General features: G+C 37.0%; 5 protein-coding genes, 1 long non-coding RNA gene and 1 other non-coding gene across 11 annotated transcripts; 2 read left to right on the forward strand and 5 right to left on the reverse strand.

The window, feature by feature from the left end:
• Positions 1–6: 6 nt before the first annotated feature.
• Positions 7–1693, reverse strand: LOC126788216 (uncharacterized). The gene is made up of 2 exons (XM_050514189.1): positions 1498–1693; positions 7–1175 (listed from the first exon to the last, which is right to left on the reverse strand). The coding sequence occupies exons 1-2, from the start codon at positions 1645–1647 to the stop codon at positions 525–527; spliced, it is 801 nt and encodes a 266-aa protein (XP_050370146.1). The 5' UTR covers positions 1648–1693; the 3' UTR covers positions 7–524.
• A 1790-nt stretch (positions 1694–3483) lies between these two features.
• Positions 3484–5914, forward strand: LOC126788241 (uncharacterized). Its single transcript, XR_007671346.1, has 2 exons — positions 3484–3602; positions 5544–5914. It is a non-coding gene; the product is annotated as an uncharacterized LOC126788241 (long non-coding RNA).
• Positions 5915–7857: 1943 nt separating this feature from the next.
• LOC126786864 (peroxisomal membrane protein PMP22-like) lies at positions 7858–11074 on the reverse strand. 4 transcript variants are annotated; one of them, XR_007671233.1, is made up of 8 exons: positions 10792–11074; positions 10412–10510; positions 9307–9408; positions 9040–9115; positions 8701–8771; positions 8540–8625; positions 8305–8411; positions 7858–8145 (listed from the first exon to the last, which is right to left on the reverse strand). XR_007671233.1 is itself a non-coding variant. In XM_050512828.1 (7 exons), exons 1-7 carry the CDS (start codon positions 10861–10863, stop codon positions 8357–8359), a joined length of 561 nt encoding a protein of 186 aa, XP_050368785.1. In that variant the 5' UTR covers positions 10864–11072; the 3' UTR covers positions 7858–8356. The 4 variants fall into 4 exon arrangements, 1 of the variants encoding a protein (XP_050368785.1); XR_007671232.1 differs by having other exon boundaries at positions 7858–8100; positions 10792–11073; XR_007671231.1 differs by having other exon boundaries at positions 7858–8100; positions 8200–8411; positions 10792–11072.
• Positions 11075–12424: 1350 nt separating this feature from the next.
• LOC126788256 (probable F-box protein At4g22030) lies at positions 12425–13907 on the forward strand. The gene has a single exon (XM_050514225.1). The coding sequence runs from the start codon at positions 12515–12517 to the stop codon at positions 13784–13786; it is 1272 nt and encodes a 423-aa protein (XP_050370182.1). The 5' UTR covers positions 12425–12514; the 3' UTR covers positions 13787–13907.
• A 1775-nt stretch (positions 13908–15682) lies between these two features.
• Positions 15683–18448, reverse strand: LOC126786676 (aminomethyltransferase, mitochondrial). The gene is made up of 4 exons (XM_050512573.1): positions 18190–18448; positions 17077–17651; positions 16672–16790; positions 15683–16385 (listed from the first exon to the last, which is right to left on the reverse strand). Exons 2-4 carry the CDS (start codon positions 17635–17637, stop codon positions 15839–15841), a joined length of 1227 nt encoding a protein of 408 aa, XP_050368530.1. The 5' UTR covers positions 17638–17651; positions 18190–18448; the 3' UTR covers positions 15683–15838.
• Positions 18449–18749: 301 nt separating this feature from the next.
• Positions 18750–18823, reverse strand: TRNAR-UCG (transfer RNA arginine (anticodon UCG)). The gene has a single exon. It is a non-coding gene; the product is annotated as a tRNA-Arg (tRNA).
• A 538-nt stretch (positions 18824–19361) lies between these two features.
• Positions 19362–21226, reverse strand: LOC126788801 (uncharacterized). 2 transcript variants are annotated; one of them, XM_050514812.1, is made up of 4 exons: positions 21080–21226; positions 20632–20721; positions 20346–20526; positions 19362–20010 (listed from the first exon to the last, which is right to left on the reverse strand). In XM_050514812.1, the coding sequence occupies exons 2-4, from the start codon at positions 20688–20690 to the stop codon at positions 19447–19449; spliced, it is 804 nt and encodes a 267-aa protein (XP_050370769.1). In that variant the 5' UTR covers positions 20691–20721; positions 21080–21226; the 3' UTR covers positions 19362–19446. The 2 variants fall into 2 exon arrangements, with proteins under 2 accessions (XP_050370769.1, XP_050370770.1); XM_050514813.1 differs by having other exon boundaries at positions 21085–21116.
• Positions 21227–23691: the final 2465 nt, after the last annotated feature.

Below are 23691 nucleotides of genomic sequence, written 5' to 3' on the forward strand. Positions count from 1 at the left end.
GTTTATTTCCTCTTGAATTGATCATATCAGAATTTATAATATATAGGAGATTACAACCTCAATCTTCCAATCAACAATCACTACCATATCAAAACTGATCCTATAATACAGCTAAACACAATTATGACAAATATCAAAACTGATGTTAGAATTACAATCACAGATCCAAGATTTAAGCCATGATATTAGTGCTATTAGTTGTGGAAGATTCTGGTTCATTAACAATTGGAAACTTATAGAAAAGGGATAATAAGATACTACTAATTACTTATACTAGAGCACGGTAGATAACATCGTTGCTGATCACCTGGTCAGCTGTTGAGCACCAGATGACGCTGAACATGCCGTTGATCTGGTCAACCAGTGATCAAACAATCAGATCGGACGATTATTGAGCGCCACCTGAGGCTCAGCTGACCAGGTGATAAACACTCTAGATAACATCAGTATCCTTATTACGAAACTTAAGAGTTGCTAACAATTCCCACCACCCAACATTAGAAGTTTAGAACACAAAACATCCATTAACAGTGTTGATTCCCCACTTTTCCGATCCTTAAACTGATAGGATAGTTCACAACCTTCTGTCCATCTCCGCCATCAGCAATCCAAGCTTGCTTAAATGCCTCCATCACATCCTCATTCAGAAGCTCAACACCCTTGTCCTTAGCCGTCTGATAAGCTGACCACGAACTTATGTACGTGAAAAAATCATCCAAATTCATCGATCTCTCTGTTGCAAACTCGAACGGTCCAGTACTTCCTTCTCCGGTAACAGGCTCAAACGGAAAATCAATGGTGCTGTACTTCTTGTCCACTAGTTTACGTGCCGGATCCCAGTAGGGTTCGACATCAATGGAATAGAACCGATCGAAAACCGTGTCTACATTGTTGTTAACTCTAGGCACAGTGTAGCACCATGCAGCAATGACCCCATTTGGTTTCTTGAGCACCCATTTCACTTGTTCATAGAAACTTGGTAGATCCAACCAATGGAGGGCTTGTGCAACTGTAACTAAATCAACACTTGATTCTGGGGCCAATTTTCGTTCAATTTCTGGTATAGTTAGGACCGCAGGAGTGTGCTCGTAGCGAACATTGGGAAGCTTTGGAGCACATTCAAGTTGCTTTCGGCTTGTGTCTGTCGCCACCACATTCTTGAACACCTCAGCCAGCTAGAAATGAATCACAAAATTAATTAAAGCCTATATCATCACGCATTGGTCTTTGTTAATGTACGTATGGAAATGACGACTTGATCAATTATTGAATTATAAGTTCAAAATAACCAAATTGTTGCAACAATAACAAAGAAACTAGAGGACAAACACTAAGCATAGAATGATACCGAAAACGAGGAATATGCGATATTAGTTCCTGATCGATCATTAGGTAGAGAGCATGCAAATTGTCCATCCACGGATCAGTATTAGTTTCCAGAACAAATAGATTTAAGGCAATTGGGAGATTAATTGGGAAGTTAAAAGAGAAACATACGGATTGGGCAGCCTGGCCACTGCCGGTGCCGACGTCCCATGCAAGGTCGTGACCAGCAGCCTTGGAAGCAATGAACTGAAACAGCTTTTCCGGGTAACCTGGTCGAGCCACAACGTACTGCTTTGATTGTTTGATGAACAGATTCGCCATTCTTTTCCTCTCAAAGTTAGGTATTAGCTGATCACAGAAATTGGGAGGTAAGAGTACGAGACACGAAGGTCACCACGACACCACATATATATACGATCTTCAATTTGGGTTGTATTTGAGGAAGGTAATGAAATGGGCATGGCCCAATAGATCTCAATGGCGCGGCTGTATTCTGACAAATTTGACCAGGGAGCAGTTTATTTAGCAAACTTTAGGAAAACATCACTTACCCATGACGCAGGAGAAAAAAAACATATATTGAATTTGAGTCTGATACTAAAGAAGTTAGTGAAGGATTTTGAGAATATGAACTTAATATTTAGTCTTGCATCTGTTTTACAATTTACTTTTTATTTTAATATTTTGTATGAATTTTGTGTTTATAATATTTTGAAAATTATTGGACATTATTATATATTTTTAAGCATATAAATAATTTAAATATATGTATAAAAATAAATAAATATTTAATAATTAAAATTCGACTATGACGCCTAGCCATCTTGGTGGTTGTCCACTTACATACCGCTTAACACTTTTTCGAATATTAAGAAATAAAATTTCAATTTGGACACGTTCAAGCTCCCTATCCTTTTCAAATAAAAACATACACCACATATATATTCGATCTTCAATTTGGGTTGTATTTGAGGAAGGTAATGAAATGGACATGGCCCAATCGATATCAATGGCGCGGTTGTATTTTGACCAATTTGACCAACTTGACCGGGAGCAGTTTATATAGCAAACTTTAGGAAATATCAGTAACAGGGAATATAATTTCAATTTGGACACGATCAAGCTCCCTATCATTTTCAAATAAAAACATATACCACACAAGATCTAAATAAAATGGTTCTATTGAATTTGATGAACAAAGCTTCAATTGTGGTTGATTATTAAACGGTACAAGTATGGATGTTTGAGATGAAAATGCCTCATTTCTAGGCCACATAGAAGTTTCAGGAAAAAAAAAGGTATCAAAATGGGAGAGCTCCCATTCATAGTGACAGTGAATTGTTTACTTGTTCACCTTCAATCTTTGGGCGTATATTTCATCAAAATAATCGTCACTTTTTTCATACAATACTATATATAGAGAGGCTTGTATATAAATTTTTCTCTCGAATCATAAATAAGAGAGAGAGGGTGTGGTATCGGTAAATTATAACGAGTTTGAAGAGCAATGAGTAAAAGACACATAATGAAATTTCGAAAGGTTAAATTTTAATTTATTCACGTTTACAACAATTTACCTATTTGGAATCATAGAGGTTTGAAGCATCCATTTCCAATTTTCATGTCGCATTTTTAATGTCTCTTTGACTGACTTAACTAATCCATATAATACTCTTAATATTTTTTTCGTTCTTTTATTTATTTATTAAAATTATTTTTGGGGTTCGAGGTTACGGAGTAAAAGGAAATGGAATGTCCTAATACCGGGACATAACCGTATGATGCGAGAGTGTTAACAATCAATCATCTAACAATGTTAAATGACTCAATTTGTTTTTATTTGTATGAACCGATCTGATTTTGTTTCGTATGTCGGAGATTTAATGAAATTCAGTTTTAATATTGATAATCTTTGCCTCATTGTTTTAGAGTTTAGAATTGTATTTACTTTCGTAATTTGCCTATAAATATATTTTGGAGGAATTATCTCGCAAATTTTCATACTTTTATTTAATTTTTTATCTTATCATAGCATAGTAAAATAGTAAAACCGAAGTGAATAGAGCAATTAGTGGTGGAAGAACTTTCCCGCTCTAATCCCTGACGCGGCTCGAATGTACAGTTATCTCCCAGAGCGAGAGATTTCCTGGGAAACCAAAAATAGTTTAAGGCCCTTCGATTTGGAAGCCGCAAAAACAAGTTTCTTTTTTCTCTCCCTCTGCACGCGTAGCAAGCTCAGTCTCCGGCAGATCATCACGCTCGTCTCCGTTTCTCAGGTATGGAGCTTCTCTTCTCCTTTGTTCTCTCAATTTTTCTACGCCGTCTCCATTTCTCATGCTTATGTTTCTGTTTGTTTAATGTCAAACAAGAAATCCACATCCGCAGTGCTTCAAGTAGAAGTTTATGTATTCCTTGTTTCCCGTTTGGTTCTTAATTTGAACATATATTTTTGTGAATCATTTGGATGGCCCAAATCATTAAGGTTCTTTTGGTTGATTCCATGATTTATGGTTGTTGCACCTGCCTGGAAAAGACTGAACAGCAAAACCGTATTCTGGGTTTTTAAGTTTGGTAACTTAGTTAGTTTGGGTTCTCAATTTGATTGAGTTTATAATAGTACTTGAAAGAGTAACTTGCTGCGATTTTGGGTCAATTTGGTAGCTCTAGTTTTGGGTTTTCAATTTCATTTTTACTTTGTTATATTGTGACACTGTGATACTCGGCAGCCAAGAGTAGTGATGGGAGAAGACTCCAAAAAACTGAAGAGAGCGTTTGAGGCGCTGTCTGAGGAGTTTTCATTGAAAGATTTTACCGATTTGGCGGCAAGAGACAAGAAAATAGAGGGGCTTGATAGCAAGATAGAAGCTTTTGGTGCTGCCAGAGAAAGAACTAGGATTGCACATCAGAAATACATGGCATCTGCAGAAAAAGAGTTTTCGGAAAAAGCATTGGCAACAAATGACAAGGATATAGAGGTGCTTGATAGCAAGATGGAAGAATTGGATGCCGCCAGAGTAAGAACTAGGATTGCACTTTAGGAATACATGGCATCTTTCATTGCAGAAAAGGAGAATTTGGAAAAAGCATTGGCAGCAAATGACAAGGAGATAAAGGTGCTTGATAGCAAGATGGAAGAATTGGATGTCGCCAGAGAAAGAACTAGGATTGCACTTCAGGAATACATGGCATCTTTCATTGCAGAAAAGGAGAATTTGGAAAAAGCATTGGCAGCAAATGACAAGGAGATAGAGGTGCATGATCGCGAGCTAGAAGAATTGAAAGCTGCAAAAGAGAGCATTAGGATTGAATATGAGAAACACATGCATCTTTAATTGCACACAAGGAGAAGCGGAGAAAAGCCTTGGAGGAGAGAGAGTTGGTTAAGATACAGTTACAATAGGATGATTTCGATGTTCTTCTTGTTTAAGTATTAGAGTCCTAGTCCTATTGTTTAGGTTGTTTTCGATCAAGTTGTTTACTTTCGAATGGTATTGATGTTTCTTAGGAGTCAGTTTTGTGTATACCTGTGTTAGGGGGTTTTGGAATGTGGGTGAACCGTGTTGAGAACTTGGGATGCGGCTCGAAGGAAGTATTTCTGTGTTGTTCCTAGGAATTCTCTGTTGTGCTGTTCTTGTTACTCATTTAGTTTATCACTAATCATATATGTTGGCTTTATTATTCATGTAGATTATCTTCTAAAATTGATTTATGAGGGTCCAAATTTAGACTGAAAATGAAGTTTCAGTAGAATATTAATTTAATTGGATGACTGGTCAGCTTTTTTGCGATAATTGTACCATATGACTCCTTTGAGAAAATATGAGAGAATGCCTCAATTCCTCGGCCTTCTGTAGGTTTAAGAGAGCACCAATTTGATAGAGCCCCCGGCCACAGTGACGATGAGTTTTTCTTTGTTCACATTCAAGCCTTTCCATCACATTTAGGTATATAGAACCAATTTAAATTCAGATGTTAATGTCTAGATATCCTACAAATTTCCATTTGGTTAGATCTTGTGCTTTCTCTGTCTAGTTTAACTTAGTTAGTTCAGTTTATACTTTATGTTAACCCATTTCTTAAGTGATTAGTTGGGTTGTGAGTTTTCTTCAGTGTTTTATGTTTCTGCTGATACCTGTTAGCAGCTTATTTTGATTATCCCTTTTGATTTCAGTTCTTTGCGTATATAATTTATAATTGGCATTTGGATTATATATCAGGTTATTGTAGCTGAGGAGTTGAGGTTGAAGGAGGAGAAAGGAGCAGAAACGGTAAAAAGGAGAAATGGAGTTCAGATCTGAAGCTAATAGTATAAAGGACCAATTGTATGCAATAGTTGAGAAGATTGAGGCCCTTAACAGCAAGCTGGATGGATTGAATGCTGCTAGAGAAAAAAATAGGATTAGAAATCAGCATGAGATAGTCTACATAATTGCGCATCAGAAGACTATGAAAAAAACCATTGCTGGACTTCAATACAGAATCCAAGCCCACGACCTCCAAAGTTACATTGAATTTTCTGATGATAACAAGAATGGATTATAACATTGCTGTTCTTTTTAATTCTTAAAAATTGGAGAGTAGAAGCTGCTGATGATGCGTGCTATTGTTAGTAATATAAAAAGGTCACTCAAATACAAAAGATACATGTGCATGTATAACATCCAAAATCAGCAGTAGGGGCTTGTATTTTTTTTTTTAAAGGGGCTTGTATTTGATAGTGGTACGTACTAACTTTATAACCCAAAGCTACTCCAAATTATAATTACATATGCTAAATTTCTTTTTTCTCCCAAAATTTCAAAATACCAATATAATGAAAGTCAGGATTATGCAATAGAGCAGTATACGATAGTGGAGCAGAACCTATGTGTAAAGATTATGGAAGGATCAGAATCTTATTGGCGGTAATCTTAATCAATACTTCATAGCCAGATGCAGACATAATTATCTAAGTTCATCTAATGGACGATTGCTTCTCAATACATGTAACTACTCATAAAAACAATATAAGTTTGAAATTGCTGTGAAGGAATGGAATCATGGTTCATTGTTCATTTGCTCATTCCACATTTTACCAAACAGATTACTTTGATAGGAATGAAGAAATGATATAGGCATGTTTAAAAATTGTTGTATGACGTACTTCCATGGTTGCCCAGTTATGATTTTCTTGAATTATATATCATATATATAACCCAAAGTTTGTTAGTTTGTACTCTTAATTCACCCCAACATCTTAACGTATTTGATAACACCTAAAGTTACAATACATATGTAAAAGCATATACATACATATATATATATATATATATATATACATGAACTGTAAATTGTTGGTGCCTTCATGTTCTGATATCACCAACATTCACGTGAAATCAAGCTAGAAGTAAAAGAACACACATTATGTGCCTCTAAGAAACTGTTCTATTTCTCGTTAATTGAACAAGCTAGAAAACTATTGTGCAGCTAGCTAGAATGGCAGACACTAATAGCGTGACTACGTACCAAGTAGACGTTTGTTATATAATCATTAATTATAATGTACCTTCAAACAATGCATCAAATTTTATTCATAGAGAAACATGTTCAACGAAACCAATGAAGCACTTGCCATCGTATACTTTAATCTTCTTCCTAATACTTCTGCACAACTTTGCACGCGGCTTTTATCAAATTTGTTCTAGAAAGAAGTTAATTATTTCTTTGATATATATATCTGGTTCTTTTAAAATCCAGAAAAATCTTAACAAATCTGCACTCTAACTCAATATTTGTCGTAAACTGTTGGGGTTACATGCATTTTTCTTAATCTATATCTCAATTCTGCTAATTGTATTGCAGCCACTAGCCCTTAGTGGCATTGCTCCTCATCATATGATGTCAAGGTCTTGGTATATATGGTTCATTCAACTACTCAGGTAGGGTAGTGATATGGGTGCTTAGTGATGAAATTGTTTCAGCACCTATCATATGAGTCAAATCCTTCAATTCTTCTTGCACTTTCGATCTCTCAGAATCATGCTTACACAGGGTTGGAACCACAAACATTGACTTGGGATATGAACACAAACACACTGCGTATGCTTGGGGGTTGTCAATAAGAGACAGCCATCGATCCCAAGCTTGATGTTAGATATATTGCATGTTTACATATATCGTAACATTCAGGGAAACTGTTTTCTATTGTTCCATGCTAAACATGGCATGTCATTTTATGATGTCAAGGTCTACTGGTCCATTCAACTCTCGTAGTAGCTCATGTAAGTGATGTGGGTGCTTGATGATAGTATCTTTTGCAGGTTCCACATTCTCTTTAAATGAGTTAAAACCCACTCTCTCTATATGTTTTAACATCTAAAGTAGTATTTGCTACTGAAATCTTTCGAAAATACTGCCTTGGGAACTTTTGTTGAATGCAAGCAATGTTTATTGTTTTCATGGTTTGTCAATACTCAATACAAGGCAGCGGCTGTCAGCCATCTCAAGCTTCACTCTAGATTACACGTTTATTTTATATGAATAATAAAGACATAAATAAAAATAATACTCCGTTTGGAAGACCTAGATTTAGTGTGACAAAGACATCTAGGTTCCATATAATGTATGATTTTCATACTCGTTTTCTGTTACAATATAATTTCCCTCCCTCAATCTAAGGTGAGATCCCCATGAATCTGATACATAATTCAGAGATCATTCCACCAGTCACCGATGGCTTCCATTGACTTATTTTTGCAGCAGAAGCAAAATAACTATAATCTTCTAAGTTGTGATCTGCGATTTCACATGCATTTGCAGAATTGCAGTTATCAAATCACACTGAAATTATGAATGGATACAATGAGGAAAATTCAAGAAGAGACAGGTTCACACATTTTTAGCAAACTGCTGCATACATGATAATGGGATCCACGACTTATTCATAGGGTTTGACTTTATGACTGCTGAAAAGAGAGACCATCTGTGAGCTAAGACTACCTGTAAATAATGGAGATCATGAACTAATTTCATATGGGGGAGTTTGTTCTCTTCACTTGGCCTTAGGTAACTTCACAGATCTTGCTTGTAAGTTTAGGAATATTCCCCTGAAAAAAAGTTAGGGAGAGTAAAAACAAAGCTAAGAAGAGATTGAAGAAGAATTAAGGAGAGCATGTCAAAAACGAACTGCATGTATATGCATCGGTTTAGATGGGAGTAAATTTATTGTTCATACCAGCAAAACCCAACCAAGCTCTGGAAAATAACACGAAATTGGAGTGGCACATACTGGTGATTTATCCACCCCAGAACAGGCCAGAACTGCAGTTCCATTCAAGTTATTTCAGAAATGAGTTCTGTTATCTTATAATGATAACTGACATGACAAAATCATACCGTCCATGCTGTGTACTGCACTGTGGGAAAGTCCTTCTTAACTTTACTTTTCACATGCATCCATGGTCTTCCTGCATTTTTACATCTTCATTACACAATGAGCAACAAAGTTCACACTAATTATCACTTTAAAAGTACTGTGGCTATCATGCCTATGTCAAGCTGACTTTCTTTGAAAACTTAAGAACTGTTCGACTCTACAAAAATATTAAAATATCTTTAAAAGTTACAAAACTTAGATGTCTCTCGCTTGAAACAACTGAACTTAAACTGCAATTTTCACATGTCAATATTTCAGACACAAAAACTTGAAGAGCAAGGGCTTTGACATTTTCTTACCCTCCACAACCAAACCATAGTAAAGCATGAAAAATAAGTTATTCCACGGAGAAGATGTCAATTGCTCCAGTAGTACCTGCAAATAATTTTAAGAGGACTATTAGCACAACCTCATAATCTAAGAAGGGAGAGATCGGAAATTAAGGAACTTAAATACTGATGATTGCAAATATGAAGGGAAGGAGCTAGGATTTATCTGACTCTGACATTCTTTTCTTTTCATTGTGTTTTTCAACAACAAACAGAGCATGAAGCTAAGGAGCATACCTTCTTGGCTACTGTTTTATTATCTTTCTTCCCCTTGAAAATTTTATCCAGTATTAGATGCAGGAAATGCCCAAATGGTCCAAGATAAGCAACTCCAAATAGCTGCATTCAGAAATGCAAGGTTATCTCGAGAAAATTAAAAAAGTTGCAAGGTTGAAATAAGAGAATATGTAACAATGCTGTATAAAGAACACATTATAAATTGGCATGTGTGCATAAACTAGAAACTGAAGCCTTGTTTCCTGTAGTACATTAAACATCTAACGCCAAGTAAAACCATTCCAAAAGCTGTGGATATTTATTCATCAAAAACTATGGCAAACTGCAGTTAAGACTGCATAATGAGATTGAACCTACAACCAGGCTGCGTTTTAGCATTCTCTCATTGCAAAAGGAATACACTTCTGCTTCAACAGTTCTAAAAAAAGGATTAGTGATATTGTTTTCTCTTGACTGTATGCTTCCCTAAACCCAGAGTGAGGTTACCTAGTGAGGCTATGTTTGTAGGACGATATCAATGATATAGTCCTATCACTCCTATGTCCTAATGTACACGAACATAACTAATTGCAGCCCGCAGTTCTTAATTTGGACAGACACTGGTATCATTACATCTTACAGCAGAAAAACAACTAAAACAACCAGGAATGGGGAAAAAAGATGTTATTTCAACTTGAGACTTTGGTACTGATAGAGTGATAGGTATGGCTGTATGGTAATGCTGATGAATTAAATTTGATTCTCAAATAAGGGGCATTTCATGAACCCTTTAAGTCCAGTGGTCCACGAACAATAGCAAACAGGATGGTGTTTCATACGCATTTGTTTACCTGTCTGTTCAAATTTAGCTCAGGACTAATGGAACATACTCGTAATAAGTTTGAACATTGAGCTTCATGAAATAAAATGCGTCTAATTGCCTATCATAATGAGTAAGCAGAAAAAGCACAAGCAAACAAAGGTTAGCATTCTAGATTCATCTAAATGAACTGCTTATGATCCAATTATGCAGAATTCGAGTAAACACAAGAACAAGTGCATACAAACTTCTTCAGTGAAATGGGGACAAGTGAACCACAATCAAAGGTGAAGGAAAGGACCATACCACTTTGAGAACAAGCCTTCTTAATTGAAGCTTCTGAATCCCCGTGAGCTTCTGAGACGCTATATCACTGATTGCTGATATCACCCCAGCTGTAAGTGCCTGTCCAAACAATAAAACCAATGTCACCAAAATCTCAAATCAACCAAATGGTGCACAAGTGCACATAATAGCCAAGACATCAAAAACACTGAATTATCCAAGATTCCAACAAATGCTACAAATCATAATTCTGTAAACAAGTCAATATCTTTGAAAACCCAGATAAGAAAAACAGTCTAAAACCACAAAAAGTTCCAATCTTTCTGAACTTTTGATAAAGAAACAAAGCAAACTAATCATGGGTTTGGGAGGAAATCAATGAAAAAGAGATGGGTATATACCTTAGTTCTTAAAGGGTGTCTCTGAAGCTGAATCATGTACTGCTGGAACGCCCTCTTTGGCATGGAACCCATGCTTTCCTTGTTCCAAAGTCTCCAAATTCCTCTCTTGAATGAGCTCTGAACTGTTGCAGAAATATCTCAACTCTTGAACTTGGGGGACTTTTCTGACAGTGGTCCTACTCCTAAAATAGTTTGTTCTTTGAATCTTTGGGATTTGCCGGAGCGGATTGCTCAATTGTCAATATACTGTTAAAGCGTTACTTTTATTTAAATAGGAAATGCCTTCGCAAGTTCGCATATTCTTCACCTTTTAGATTTTAGCAAATAAGGGAGAAAATCCTTGTGTTTTATATCTGTCCGATTCTTCCTTCTCTGTTTTGTGGGATGTGAATATGTTTCTTTCATTCTTTGTTTTCAAGGATCTATCATCTATGGAGTGTAAGAATGTTAAAAGTAGACACAAAAAGGTTTGAAGCTTTCCTTGAAGCTTTTAGTTGGAAAAGTGAAATGTCAATCGAATCCAAATTGGAATTGCTCAAATCAATCCTGCTACGAGTTATCCCAAGTGAGATCCCAAGTTCCCCTAAGCATTTCCCATTTGCTTTTGTAGGTTCATTCTTATACTATTTTGTGGGGCTAGTTATATTAGATTTGTAAATTTGTTAAGGCCAAAGAAACAACAATCCAATCGATTCACTAATGTTGTTTGCATAATGTTTAAAACTTTGAAATAATAGTTATACATATAAGATAAGGATCCATACAAAGTAAAATTATTTCACCAAGTTTTCTAAGATTAGGTCATGTGAAAATAATAATTTTTCGTAGTTCAAAAAATAGAAACTTTTGAAAATAATTTCTTACTTCATGTGAAAATAAGAAATATTTATAACTTGAAAAAAAAATTGAATGAAGAGATCATGGGAATAATGTACTTTAGCAAAACAATTTTACAAATGATTGATTCTCTCATACGTATATTATGTACAAATTGTGACAATTTCATGACATATCACAAACCAATTCTATAAAAATGAATATTTGAAATGAGAAAAAATACACAACTCAATCCACAATAAGCTAAAGCATTAAAGAACTATAGAAGACACTCCACTATTGATCTAAGCAATAAGGCAATGGAAGGATTTTTGATTAAACAAAAAACAAAAGAATGGAAGAAAGACTACCCGTTTATTGTACTCCCAAGGTTTGACAAATAACAAGAAGGTAGTTTTTTTTTTGAAGGTACAACAACAACAAGTAGTTGTTCACTCGGTCTACCAAAAACACCAAGTAGTGAAGGTAGTGAAGGACCATTTCAAATTACAAGTTGCCATTAGATTTATTCAAAACACGGGAGTAATACGAAAGCAATGGGATCGAAAATGGTTACTGTATTGCATGAGACAGTATGAGAGAGACTGATGAGGAAACACAATGGTGGATGAAATTTTTGAACAGAAATTAAAAAATGGTGAATGGGTCAGATTGGTCAGAAGATGATTAAGTCTACCCATTCAATTCAGCCAGTCAATATTTTCCAAGCTGACCTCTTCTTCCTCTTCCTTCCATCACTATAAATACCACAACATAGTTCCCTCTTCTTCCAATCTCAACTCTCTCCTCTCATCTCCTACAACAAACCAAAAAGCTCAAATCTTTCGCCTTTATATCTTCTTATAAACTCACACAAAGAAAATCCTAAAGATATAACCAAACCAAAATGTCTTCTTTGCAAACTTCAAGTCTCTTATTCCATACATCTTCAACTCTTTCTTGTTCCTCAAGGAGAGTGATCAATGCTGCGATCCATGTCCCCAAAGTTCCAAGACTCCGCTTCACCAACCCAAAATTGGTTCTTGAAGGCCTACAATTGACTGATGGGATCTCAAACACATACCAAGTAGCTCAACCAAAGCACCAAGAATCATCAAACCACTTTCAGTCTACTACTGCTACTTCTACAGCTACCATTCAGCTCTATGCAATCCTAGAGGAAGTAGCTGATAGGATTGAGATGCACATCAATGTCGGCGAGCAACGTAACAACTGGAACATTCTTCTGCTTAACTCCATCAACATGATCACTCTCACAGCCTCAATTATGGCTGGAATTGCAGGCACTGTTGGTGCTGGAACTCCCATTGTGGCCTTGAAGTTGTCTTCCGCTGTTCTATTCACTGCAGCCTCAGGAATGCTGCTTATCATGAACAAGATCCAACCTTCACAACTAGCCGAAGAACAACGTAATGCCACAAGATTGTTCAAGCAAATTCAAACTCAAATCCAAACCTTACTAGCACTTGGTGAGCCGACAGAACAAGATGTGAAGGATACAATGGAGAAGGTCTTGGCTTTAGACAAAGCCTACCCTCTTCCATTGTTGGGAGCTATGCTTGAGAAGTACCCTAAAAAGTTTGAGGCAGCTGCTTGGTGGCCTAAAAGTCATGGAGCTCAAATTTCAAGCGAAAAGAAAATGAGGATGGGAAAGACTAATGGGTGGAGTGAGGATCTTGAAGATGAAATGAGAGAAATTATTTCAGTGGTGAAAAGCAAAGACTTCGAAGACTACGAGAGATTAGGTAACATAGCATTGAAGATCAACAAAGTTTTGGCTATTTCAGGTCCTTTGCTTACTGGAGTTGCAGCCATTGGGTCTGCTTTTGTTGGTCACAACGATGTTGCAGCGATAGCAGCAGTGGCTGCTGGATCATTAAGCACTGCAGTCAATGCTTTCCAACATGGTGCTCAAGTTGGTATGGTGCACGAGATGTATAGGAACTGTGCTGGTTTCTTCAACAAATTGGAGGATACAATTGAAGCCACACTTGGGGAACAAGATCTGGAGAAAAGAGAGAATGGTGAATTGTTTGAAATGAAGATTGCTTTGCAATTGGGAAGAAGCTTGCCTCAGCTAAGAGAACTTGCATCAAAATCAGCTTCATGCAGAAGAAATGGAACAGTTGTCAATGAAATGGGTTCGAAACTGTTCTGATTCCTTAGTTAGTTTAGCTAGCTTCACATTGTGTACAAACAAAAGGGAAATTCCTTTGATTCTTTGGTTCTTTGTACAAAATCATGTAACATAGAGAAGAAAAATTAATGATAATCCTCAATTTTTTACTACAACATTTGCAGAAGAATGTGTTAATTGTCCAATGCATCACTGCTGTCATGCATGAGTGAGAAGGATTTTTAATTGGTTTCTTCACTTCCTTGTTTGTCTGATTAAGCTTTGTCCTCTATTTGTTTAACAACCGGTTTTGCGTTTAGATACAGTCATCGACTTGAGTTAATTAAAATATTAGGTCAGTAGTTAACACCTAAGAGGAGGGAGTTTTGAGCTCGTGAGGTTTTGGAATTTAGTACTTAAACCAAATTAACGAAGTTGATGAATAATATTATTATCATGGTGTTAAGAAAATGGTCTACGTTTGTTGGCTGTTCACTGGTAATGTTGACATTTGATGCCCAGTCTTAATTTGAAGGCTTGGACTTGGCCTTTATGGAGAGTTGAGTGAGTCGCATCCAAAAATTCCTCCTAGACCAATGTAATTTTCTTATTGTAACTTGATCAAATAAGTTGATGACATCTAGCTCGATCAAGTAAAAGGGAATATTAACCTTCGTTAGTTTCAATAAGCTAAAGAGAAACACGAGATCACGACAAGGTTTGTAGTTCTAGTGATTAAGAGCATTATCTCATTTACGTTCGTGGTTGAACTCCGAATTTCTCGTTCAGTATTGTTTGATAAGGATATAATAGGTGTCAACTACTCCAGCTTAACCTCATAATGCAGAATATACTAAACAGATACATCTGTGAGTTTCAGAATACAGATACACCCCTCTACATCTTGTTAGTGTCATCTTATAAGTTTTTGTTCACAGAACATGGATTTGTCTGATCAAACAATTGACAACAATAACAAAATGTAGTTCGCCAACTTGTAAACTTGCTCATTTCTCCAGTCAAATAATACTATTAGAACAGTCGATTTGATTCCATTTTTATAAGGGTCTGACTTTCTTTTGGTCAATCTATTTTGTTGAAATTTGCAACAAATAACGAGTAAACACTCTGGGAGACACATTCTACCTTTGACATCGAACAACAGATTTAACATTCTACCTTAATATTAGGGGTGGGCACGGGACCGGATGGGACGGGACGGGTCTCATTCCACGTCCCGTCCCACTCTTTTGAATCGGGACGGGATCGGAACGGGACGAAGGTTTTTAAGAATGCATCCCACTCGGGATTAATCCCGGTTGGGACGGGACGGGATTGGGACGGACGGGACAAATCCCACCTTCTTATGAAGTTAAATAAAAATCTATATTTTTCATTTTTTTCATAACAAAGTAACATTTAATAATGAAATTTTAACAAAAAAATACATATTATGTTCAAAATATTATAATTTACCATTATTATTTGAGTTGATATAATTTTAGAGTTATTAAGAACATAAATTAGTTTCATTTTGATATAAATATATAAGAATTTTTAAGTTTTCATTAAAGGTGGGACTGGACGAAGCGGGATATAAATTATTCGTCCCACGTCTCATCCCACTATTATGAAGCGGGACGGGACAAAGGTTTTTAGACCTCCGTCCCTATGAATTTCGGGACGGGATCGGGATTTCCGTTTTTTATGCCCACCCCTACTTAATATATAGCAACTTATCGTGTAGGGAATTGAGTGCTGAAAAGTGAAAACACTCAACTCTGAAGCCCCAAATTTTTTTTTTATTTCATTCTTCAATTCAAAAGCAAATTCATCATTTTAAAATTTTAGAAGTGTATCATCCAGATGGCTGTGGCATCTATTGGTTACCATGTACGTATATAACTGTAGATTTCCAAAGATTGTAATGCATAAAAGTGAAAGCAACCAAAGCAATACATTCACATTCCATTTCAATCAGGATTCGGAAAAGTAACAAATGGATATCAACATTGATTGCAGCAGTCGAGGTTTATAACAAAGTCAAAAGGAATATCGTTAAGAACCTCCAGCAGATGAAATAGTGCACTTGAATCAGGTTGGCTTGTAGTATTTTGTTGGTACAAAAGGCATTTTAGTGACAGTTCCATCGTAGGCCTTTCCTCGGACAACAATCTTAACTTTGGTTCCAGCCTTGTGGTTTCCAGATTTCACGTACCCCATAGCAATATTTTTCTTCAGGCATGGGCTGAATCCTCCACTTGTCACTTCCCCAATGGTTTCACCTTTCTCATTCTGAATCTCGCTGTGGCCTCTAGCAGGTGGGCCGGAAGAGATGAAACCAACACGCCTGATTGAAGGACCGTCAGCTAGTTGCTTGAGAATTACCTCAGCTCCAAGGAAACCACCTTCTGCCCTTCTCCTCTTGCCTATAGCCCATGTGAGGCCAGCCTCCACTGGTGTTATATGTTGCTCCATATCGTTACCATATAAACACAAACCAGCTTCCAGTCGGAGACTATCACGAGCTCCCAGTCCAGTCAACCTCACCTTGCCCTCAGACTTCTCCAAGATTGCTTTGGCAAGATCCAAAGCATTCTCATCAGGAACTGAGATTTCAAATCCATCTTCACCAGTGTACCTAAAATTTTCAGTCAAAAAAAGTATCAAACAACCTTCACGGATTACTCCATAATAGAGTAGAAATGCCAATTGGAAAGTGGAACCAAGAAATGTGAACTAAACAGATACAATTAAGTACTATAGCATCCTGACTTTTTGGGCTTTGTTCTGATATCAACAAGAAAAATCAATTAATTGCTTAATTCATTTTCTTAGTAATCCCGAAATAGAATCATAAACAACTATGTATGGAAAATTCCCTTATGCAAGGTACTTGAAAAAGAAGAGAATAATAGGAAACATACCCAGTCCTTGTGAGAAAGCAATGTGCCCCATTGATATCCAAAATTCGGAACTCTCCGAAATAAAACTTGCTCAAATCTTCTTTTGTTAAGTGTTGAAGTGTTGGGGCAGCAAGAGGACCCTGCATGGAAATTCAATCAACTATTAGCATATGTCACTGTACAGAATATTAATCAGCGATTGTAAATTCAAGCTCTGTCCAGTTTGAGCTCACTTTTCTTTACTCACATAATTTATTCATAAAGTTGTCATGCATTACTACAGTTGCAAATTCACAAAGTAGAAAGCAGGTGAATCAAACAATCACTATAATACATCATAGTATACCTAAAAAAAATAATGGCATTATTGTTAGGAAACAAAATATTGTATTGCATTACAACAGTACACGAGAGTAAAGTATTCACCTGAAGAGCCAGAAGAGATCTCTCATCATGGATGTGCCATGAGACGTCTCCCCCTTTGGCCTTGAATGCCTTCATGTGCTCCTCAATGTGCGCCAAATCCTTATCCCTACATCCAGCATTAACTACAAGGTATATGTGGTCATCAGTAACCTTGGTGACCACAGAGTCATCAATTGCACCTCCCTTCTCATTTGTAAAGACAGTTAGTGTCCCCGTTCCAGGGGTCAGAGAAGCAACATCAGCAATGACAAGCTTCTCAAGGAATGGAATTGAGTCCTTCCCCTTGAGACTCAGCCCGCACATATGGGAGACATCAAAGAGCCCACCGTTCTCCCTGCAGTTCACGGTGGAATCCATAATTGAGTCCTTATACTGAATAGGCATGCCCCATCCAGCAAATGGCACCATCTTCCCTCCATGAGCAACGTGGAAATCATAAAGAACTGTCTTTTTTAGCTCAGCTTCTGAGGCAAAGTAGCGACGAGCTACACCCTTCTTATCACCCTGAGCAAGGCGCCGGGTGATTGACTGACCAAGCTGCCACAAACCAGCTCCTCTCATCTTAGCAAATATATCTGAACGAGAAAAAAAAAAGGCATGAAAGTCTTACATACACATTGCAACATCCAGATACCTCTCAAATGATCAAAATGCATCCAAGTTCAACAAGACAGTTATTCCAAACTCTAATTCAAGCAAGATCCTCATATTTCAAGCACAACAATCAATATATGCTACAAGGTCATCGAACAATGCTGCATAGTACTGCATCTCATTGTAAAGTTGCATGAGTCATTACCATAATCAATAAACTGGGATCAACAGACTCGATGCAATAGTATTAAAGTAATAAAACACAGTCGAAATCACCAAGCTGAAGTCTTTACAACCCATTGCTCAATAAAGTTTCAAACTTTACAGCCAGAAATCTACCAATGCAATCCCAAAACACTCCTCGCTACTAAATTTAACCAGATTTAATCACACTATCCAACTCATATTTCATACAAACACGCATTCCAATGAAACAAGATGACTGTAATGAATAATATTGATCCCAACAACAACCACACAGATCTAACATTACCCAAATGAGAGAAACAAGAAACTCACATAGTAAAAAAGGGTCTTGTTCTGGTTCTGTGTTGTGTTATCCTCTCTTCTTCAAATGCAAGCAAATCTGAGAGCCCAAAAGAGCATCCCTCAACACCAAAGGTGGGCGTTTTATATATCTGAGTGCAAGTACGAGACACAAACAAAGATTAAATCTTTTTTAAGAAAAAGAAAAAAGGGTTGGTGGTGTGTAGTGGGTGGAGGAGGGTTTCACTTCCTAATCGAAACAACACCCCATCGCTAGTGAGTGGTGATAGCACTACCTAACAAAACACACCATCCAATGATTATGATTCTATCACTCTTCTCAATTCTAACTCTCAGTTTCAGTTTCAGTGTTGCACTGTTTCATTTATATACGGGTGATTCAGTACCACTGAGCCACACCAGAGAAGCTGTGGACTTGAATCATCAGACGGTTGTTGGAGTGGTAGATTCTGAACACATAGAATCTTTGCCGCTGATTTTGTCCGAGGTGCAAAATCCGAGTGTTGGAGCGTGGGACTGAGCTCATGTGATTATAGGCTTTTAAGTTTTATGAGAGTTGGCAAAAAGAATTTCGACCACAGTGGGAGTCGAACCCACGACCTTCTGATCCGAAGTCAGACGCGCTAATCCACTGCGCTATGCGGTCAGTTAATACTATTGGTGTTGTTATATTTAAATATCTCATACACATTAAGAGAGCTACTTGATCTGTATGCAAAAGCTCATGAAATGAGAAGAGTTGTAAATTTGTGATGCTTAGTTCATAGTGGGGCTACGTTTGGAATATGTTTTTTCTTGTGCTAAATTTTTAGATTGATGGTCTCATGATTTTTTTCTTTAGTGATGAAGCATAATCACCATCGCGACGTCTACACGTGGAGATTTCTTAATAGACCAAAACCCTAATCCCCCTCTAATATTCTACCTGACAAGTCCATATGGAATATGTGATTACTCAAGTGATCGATGCTTAATTTTGCATGCATTGATCGAGCTTGTTGCAATGAGCCAATGATGTAAAATACTGGATCCGGAGAATAGTGCAGAAAAAGGTCAATTTACTTTTCAGGCTACATGTGTGCGATTGTCAATGTTGGTGAATTTTCGGCGTTCTGTTAGTTTTGGATTCAGTTGAGTATCTTGAGAATCCTGTTTTAGGGATCCGGTGTTTGATATATGTCGAAAATGTCTTTGTGTTCAAATGATAAATCAACAGAAGTTGGGAGTGTTAGTCCTCAAAAGGATGTACAACATCAATGAAGTTAGACTTCAGACTTTAGGTTGGTCACCTATACCATACATGTAAAACAAAGCAGTGGAAGGTTCAATCATCTTAAGGCACATGTCAAACAACTTCTTATCCAGATCCAACTTCTCCTCAAGTTCCTTTGCAAGCTCAGAAGTGATCAGCTCTACTTCTCTATCGAATTGTTTGTTCTCTGTGTTCCGGGCTTCAATTCTGATTTCCAAATCAGAAATAATCCGCCTCTCTTCTTCCACTAGATCTCTAGTTTGCCGCTGTTGACGGAGGCAACGGATATGATGGACCATGTCTTCATAGACCTTTAGCGCCTCCTCTCTGAATGGATGCGGGGAGTCATTAAGCTTTGCCAGGAAATAGATGTTGCTCTTCAGAAGTTCCGCTTCATCTTCATTTAAATTCACATAACCTTTCCTTTTAAGGTTACGTGCCGATTCTTTCGCCCGATCCACGGTCTCTTTTGAAACGACCCTCTTTTTATATCCCTTTCTCGTGCCCGTTAAAAACTCGACGCAGCCCTGACGATCACCAAGCTGTGGTAGAGGGGGGGAACTGTCAACACGGTGTCCATCCTAAATAAGATAGATACACACCAGGTATATTAGTGATAAAAGAGTCATCACATACGGACATCTAAATTAAGTGGATGTAGGAAAAAGAAAAAACCACCCATTCCTGGGATTCGAAGAAATTCCAGTGAAGTAAGAACAGAAGTTCCTTAACTCCATCAAGGCTTTATTAATCATCATTAAACTTCAAAACATGAACTCATTCTTTTCATGATACTCAATTACATTACATCAAAACTGTTTCAAACTAATCCTGCTGCGCATGTCTTTACTCTTTACACCATGCAGATGAACTCAAGTACTCAATCAGTTACTAGTCATATTAGGTAAGGGCTTACAAGTTGTTTGCCCAAATTAGCCTTGAGCTGGGCTAGCAGCAAGGCTGGAGAGCCTTCCATCGGGGAAGCAACACCTCTAGCTGCTTCCGGTGGTGCCGGTGTTCTCTGTCCAGCCTCCTCAACACAAACCTTCAACTCTTCTTGATCGACCAACCTCAGTAAAGCTTCTTGATGTTCAATTCTAGCAAACAGGAAAATCCAAAATAATATTTACAGCCAACAATAATTATTATCATAAACTGATCCAACAACAACAATTATCATAATACATAATTCTATTTCTCACCTAAACTGATCCTTCCTCTTCCCTGATGATGATGATGCAACATCCTTCCTCTTCGGCATCACTTACAGAGTTCTCCTAAACCTCAGTGACCTTCAACAAAACCCAAATATTAGTTGAATAGACCACAATCTGCATATATATGGGGTGTGTGTGCTGATATATGTGCTTAGCGCAGTAATAAACCTCAAGTAAAAACAAATCAACTATAAATCTAATTCAAACTCAGACAGATAAAAACATGACTGGAACTACTACCTAATAAAATAAATATAGTGAGGGGCTTGTGTGCAACCCCATACATATAGCTTTGCGTCTCTTTCTCAAGTTTAATTAAAAAAAATAACGTTTAAAGAACTAATGAGCAACCTCCCTCATCCACATAAACAACCAAACCAGTAATTTTCAGAGAGAATCGGACCCTAAGTTAATTGCAATGCTGTTGGCTTACCTTACCAGACGGGTCGAAGGGGGACGAACTGCGCCACTGAGGGACGAAAGAGGCGGAGAGATACTTCGGGAGCAACGAATAAAAGAGGGATTCTAGCCTTCTAGGGTACAGCGTTATAATTGCTTTTGGGTCTGGATCTTCTTCTTCTATTATCATTTGTTTTTGTTTTGGGTCCGATCCAGTTAGACGCCCAAGGCCCTCCTTCAATAATCTTATCTAATACAACTCCCAAGGCACCGCCTCGACTCTCTCCCGGATTTAATATAATCTAAGACTCAAATTCAATCTCAATATATATAGTAGAAGACCATCGTACTCAGTCTCATAAGGCTTCTAGCATGTTAACAAGTTGAGCTGATGAAGCCTTGCTCTTATTAGACCTGGTAGCACATCATAAGGTACGCCAGTGTCCTACAAACCTTTTCCTCTGTATTTCCAATCTCCTGTTTTTCAAGGAACTCAAGTATCAAGTACGTTTTCAAAATATGCCTGAAACCGAAGTGCTTGCCAACAACCCCCTAAAAAAAAGCACTTCCAACGTGATTCTCCAACTAAAGTAGAGAAACGGGGTTACGTATGCATGCTGACATTACCTTATAAAATGACTAATGTAAATATATATGTACACAGCAAGTGTAAGTGTTACGCTTCTTAAGCTCAATGAAAAGGAGTAATCAAAACCTATTAATTGAAAGGAGGGGACATCGTTGCATAAAGAAGAGATTAATACTTATCAAACATAACCAAAGCAACTTGTAATGCAAAGTCTAAGACAGGATGTAGTGGTGACAATCAAGCTTTCAATAATAGCACACACCTTCTCAGTTAGTTAATCATGTTTTCATCAATGCAAATATAAATAAGGCTCCGAGTTCATTAATCTGCTGCATGAACGGTCTCCCCATGCTCAGAACCCTGTAAACTCAAAGCTACCATAGGGACACGGATATTAAGGAAAGTAAATCCAACATAAAACTAGATTAACACAAAATAGCTGTCTTCCTATATGATTCAATGAATCACTCCAATAATTCTATCATATTTCGTGCGGTATAAGTATCACAAGAAAGCTGATTAGTCATCCAATTATATAATCATTCTACTGAAATTTCAATTTCAATCTAAATCTGGACCTCTCACAAAGCAATACCAGAAGATAAAACTGCATGAATAACAAAGCCAAACCTGATTAGTGATAAACCACATGTAAAACAAGAACACACCAGATAACTCCAAATGAAAATGTTATACTACTTCCTTTGAGCGGCATCTCAACAGGGTTACCACATTCCCGAACCCCCTAAAACATGAGAACACCTTCCAAAAACAATCTTTACTAACAAGCATTCATAATCTCTTTATAGAGCTTAATTAGGATCCAACTTCCTCAAAGCCAACCAAAACCAAAATAACTGACGTACAAATAAGAACATGAAATATCAGCAGTGTGTAGAACCGACTTTTGTAATATACTTGAAATTTGTAATTATGACTCCCACATATAATTAAAACAACAAGGTAAACATAAAACCCAAAAAATCAAGAAGGAACAAGCTAGATTGGGACATAATAGTGTAATCAAACATCATGGGAAGCTAGATATACGAGAATTGAACCAAGCGTCAGACCATGTAATACGACTGATATCTAAGTCACCCCAATTGTCGATCATTAGAGACACCGAAGACCTTGCAGACATCCATGGGGCTAGGCTGTCATATAATGTAAATTAAAAGGACAAGGAGCTGGGGTTAATATCTAATGCTTTTCCTGTGTTGACAGTGACAAGGTCTAGCAAGCAAATTTGCGCAGAAACAAAAGTAGTCAGTCCCAGACTTGCTATTTCCCCAATATTAGTTAAAATTCTCAGTGCTTGTACTCATCTTTTAACCTTCATCGATTGGCCATTCTACAAGTTGAAGCTGAATAGACCAAAGTCAGAATTTTTACTGCATGTTACATTTTGGTTCAACAATTTTTTATTAACACAGATGCAGCGATAACAGAATTGTCATAAGGGATCGATTGGCTGTTTAATTTTTACCAACTTGTAGAATCTGATCGTAAAATTGTCATCCTATAACGGGCTCCTTATAGTTTACTGACTAGTGACTACTGAAGTACGTTTTCATCATATGGGGAAGGAAATGTATATCAATATTCCAGAATTTTTATAAGCTAATAGAATTCCCAGCAAAAATGCCATACATGTTAAACTTCAATAGGCTCCTGACTTTGCATCACAAATATATGTTCTTAAGATTCTAAAAGATCCTTGGAGTAATCTATCATCAATAAATCTTTAGTTAGTTTCTCTTGTACAAGGATTCTCTTAGTATTAATCAACCAAGCAATTCTTACACAGCTGCAGACAGGACCATCATTGAATACAAAAATGGTTCTTAGTATATGGTGATATGAGCTGTATGCACACAATGAGACTTTACCAATATGAAATCTTACAGTATAATTTGACTTTATGCTTATTAGCTACATTATGGAGTCTTATCTTGAACAGACAGTTTATTCATTTTTAGGATTATATGATATTAAAAATTTAAGCCAGCAACCTAGCTGTTCTAAGCATTCATATATGAACTCTGTAGTCTATA

This window comes from Argentina anserina, chromosome 3 (assembly GCF_933775445.1).
Source record: "Argentina anserina chromosome 3, drPotAnse1.1, whole genome shotgun sequence".
NCBI lineage: Eukaryota > Viridiplantae > Streptophyta > Magnoliopsida > Rosales > Rosaceae > Argentina > Argentina anserina.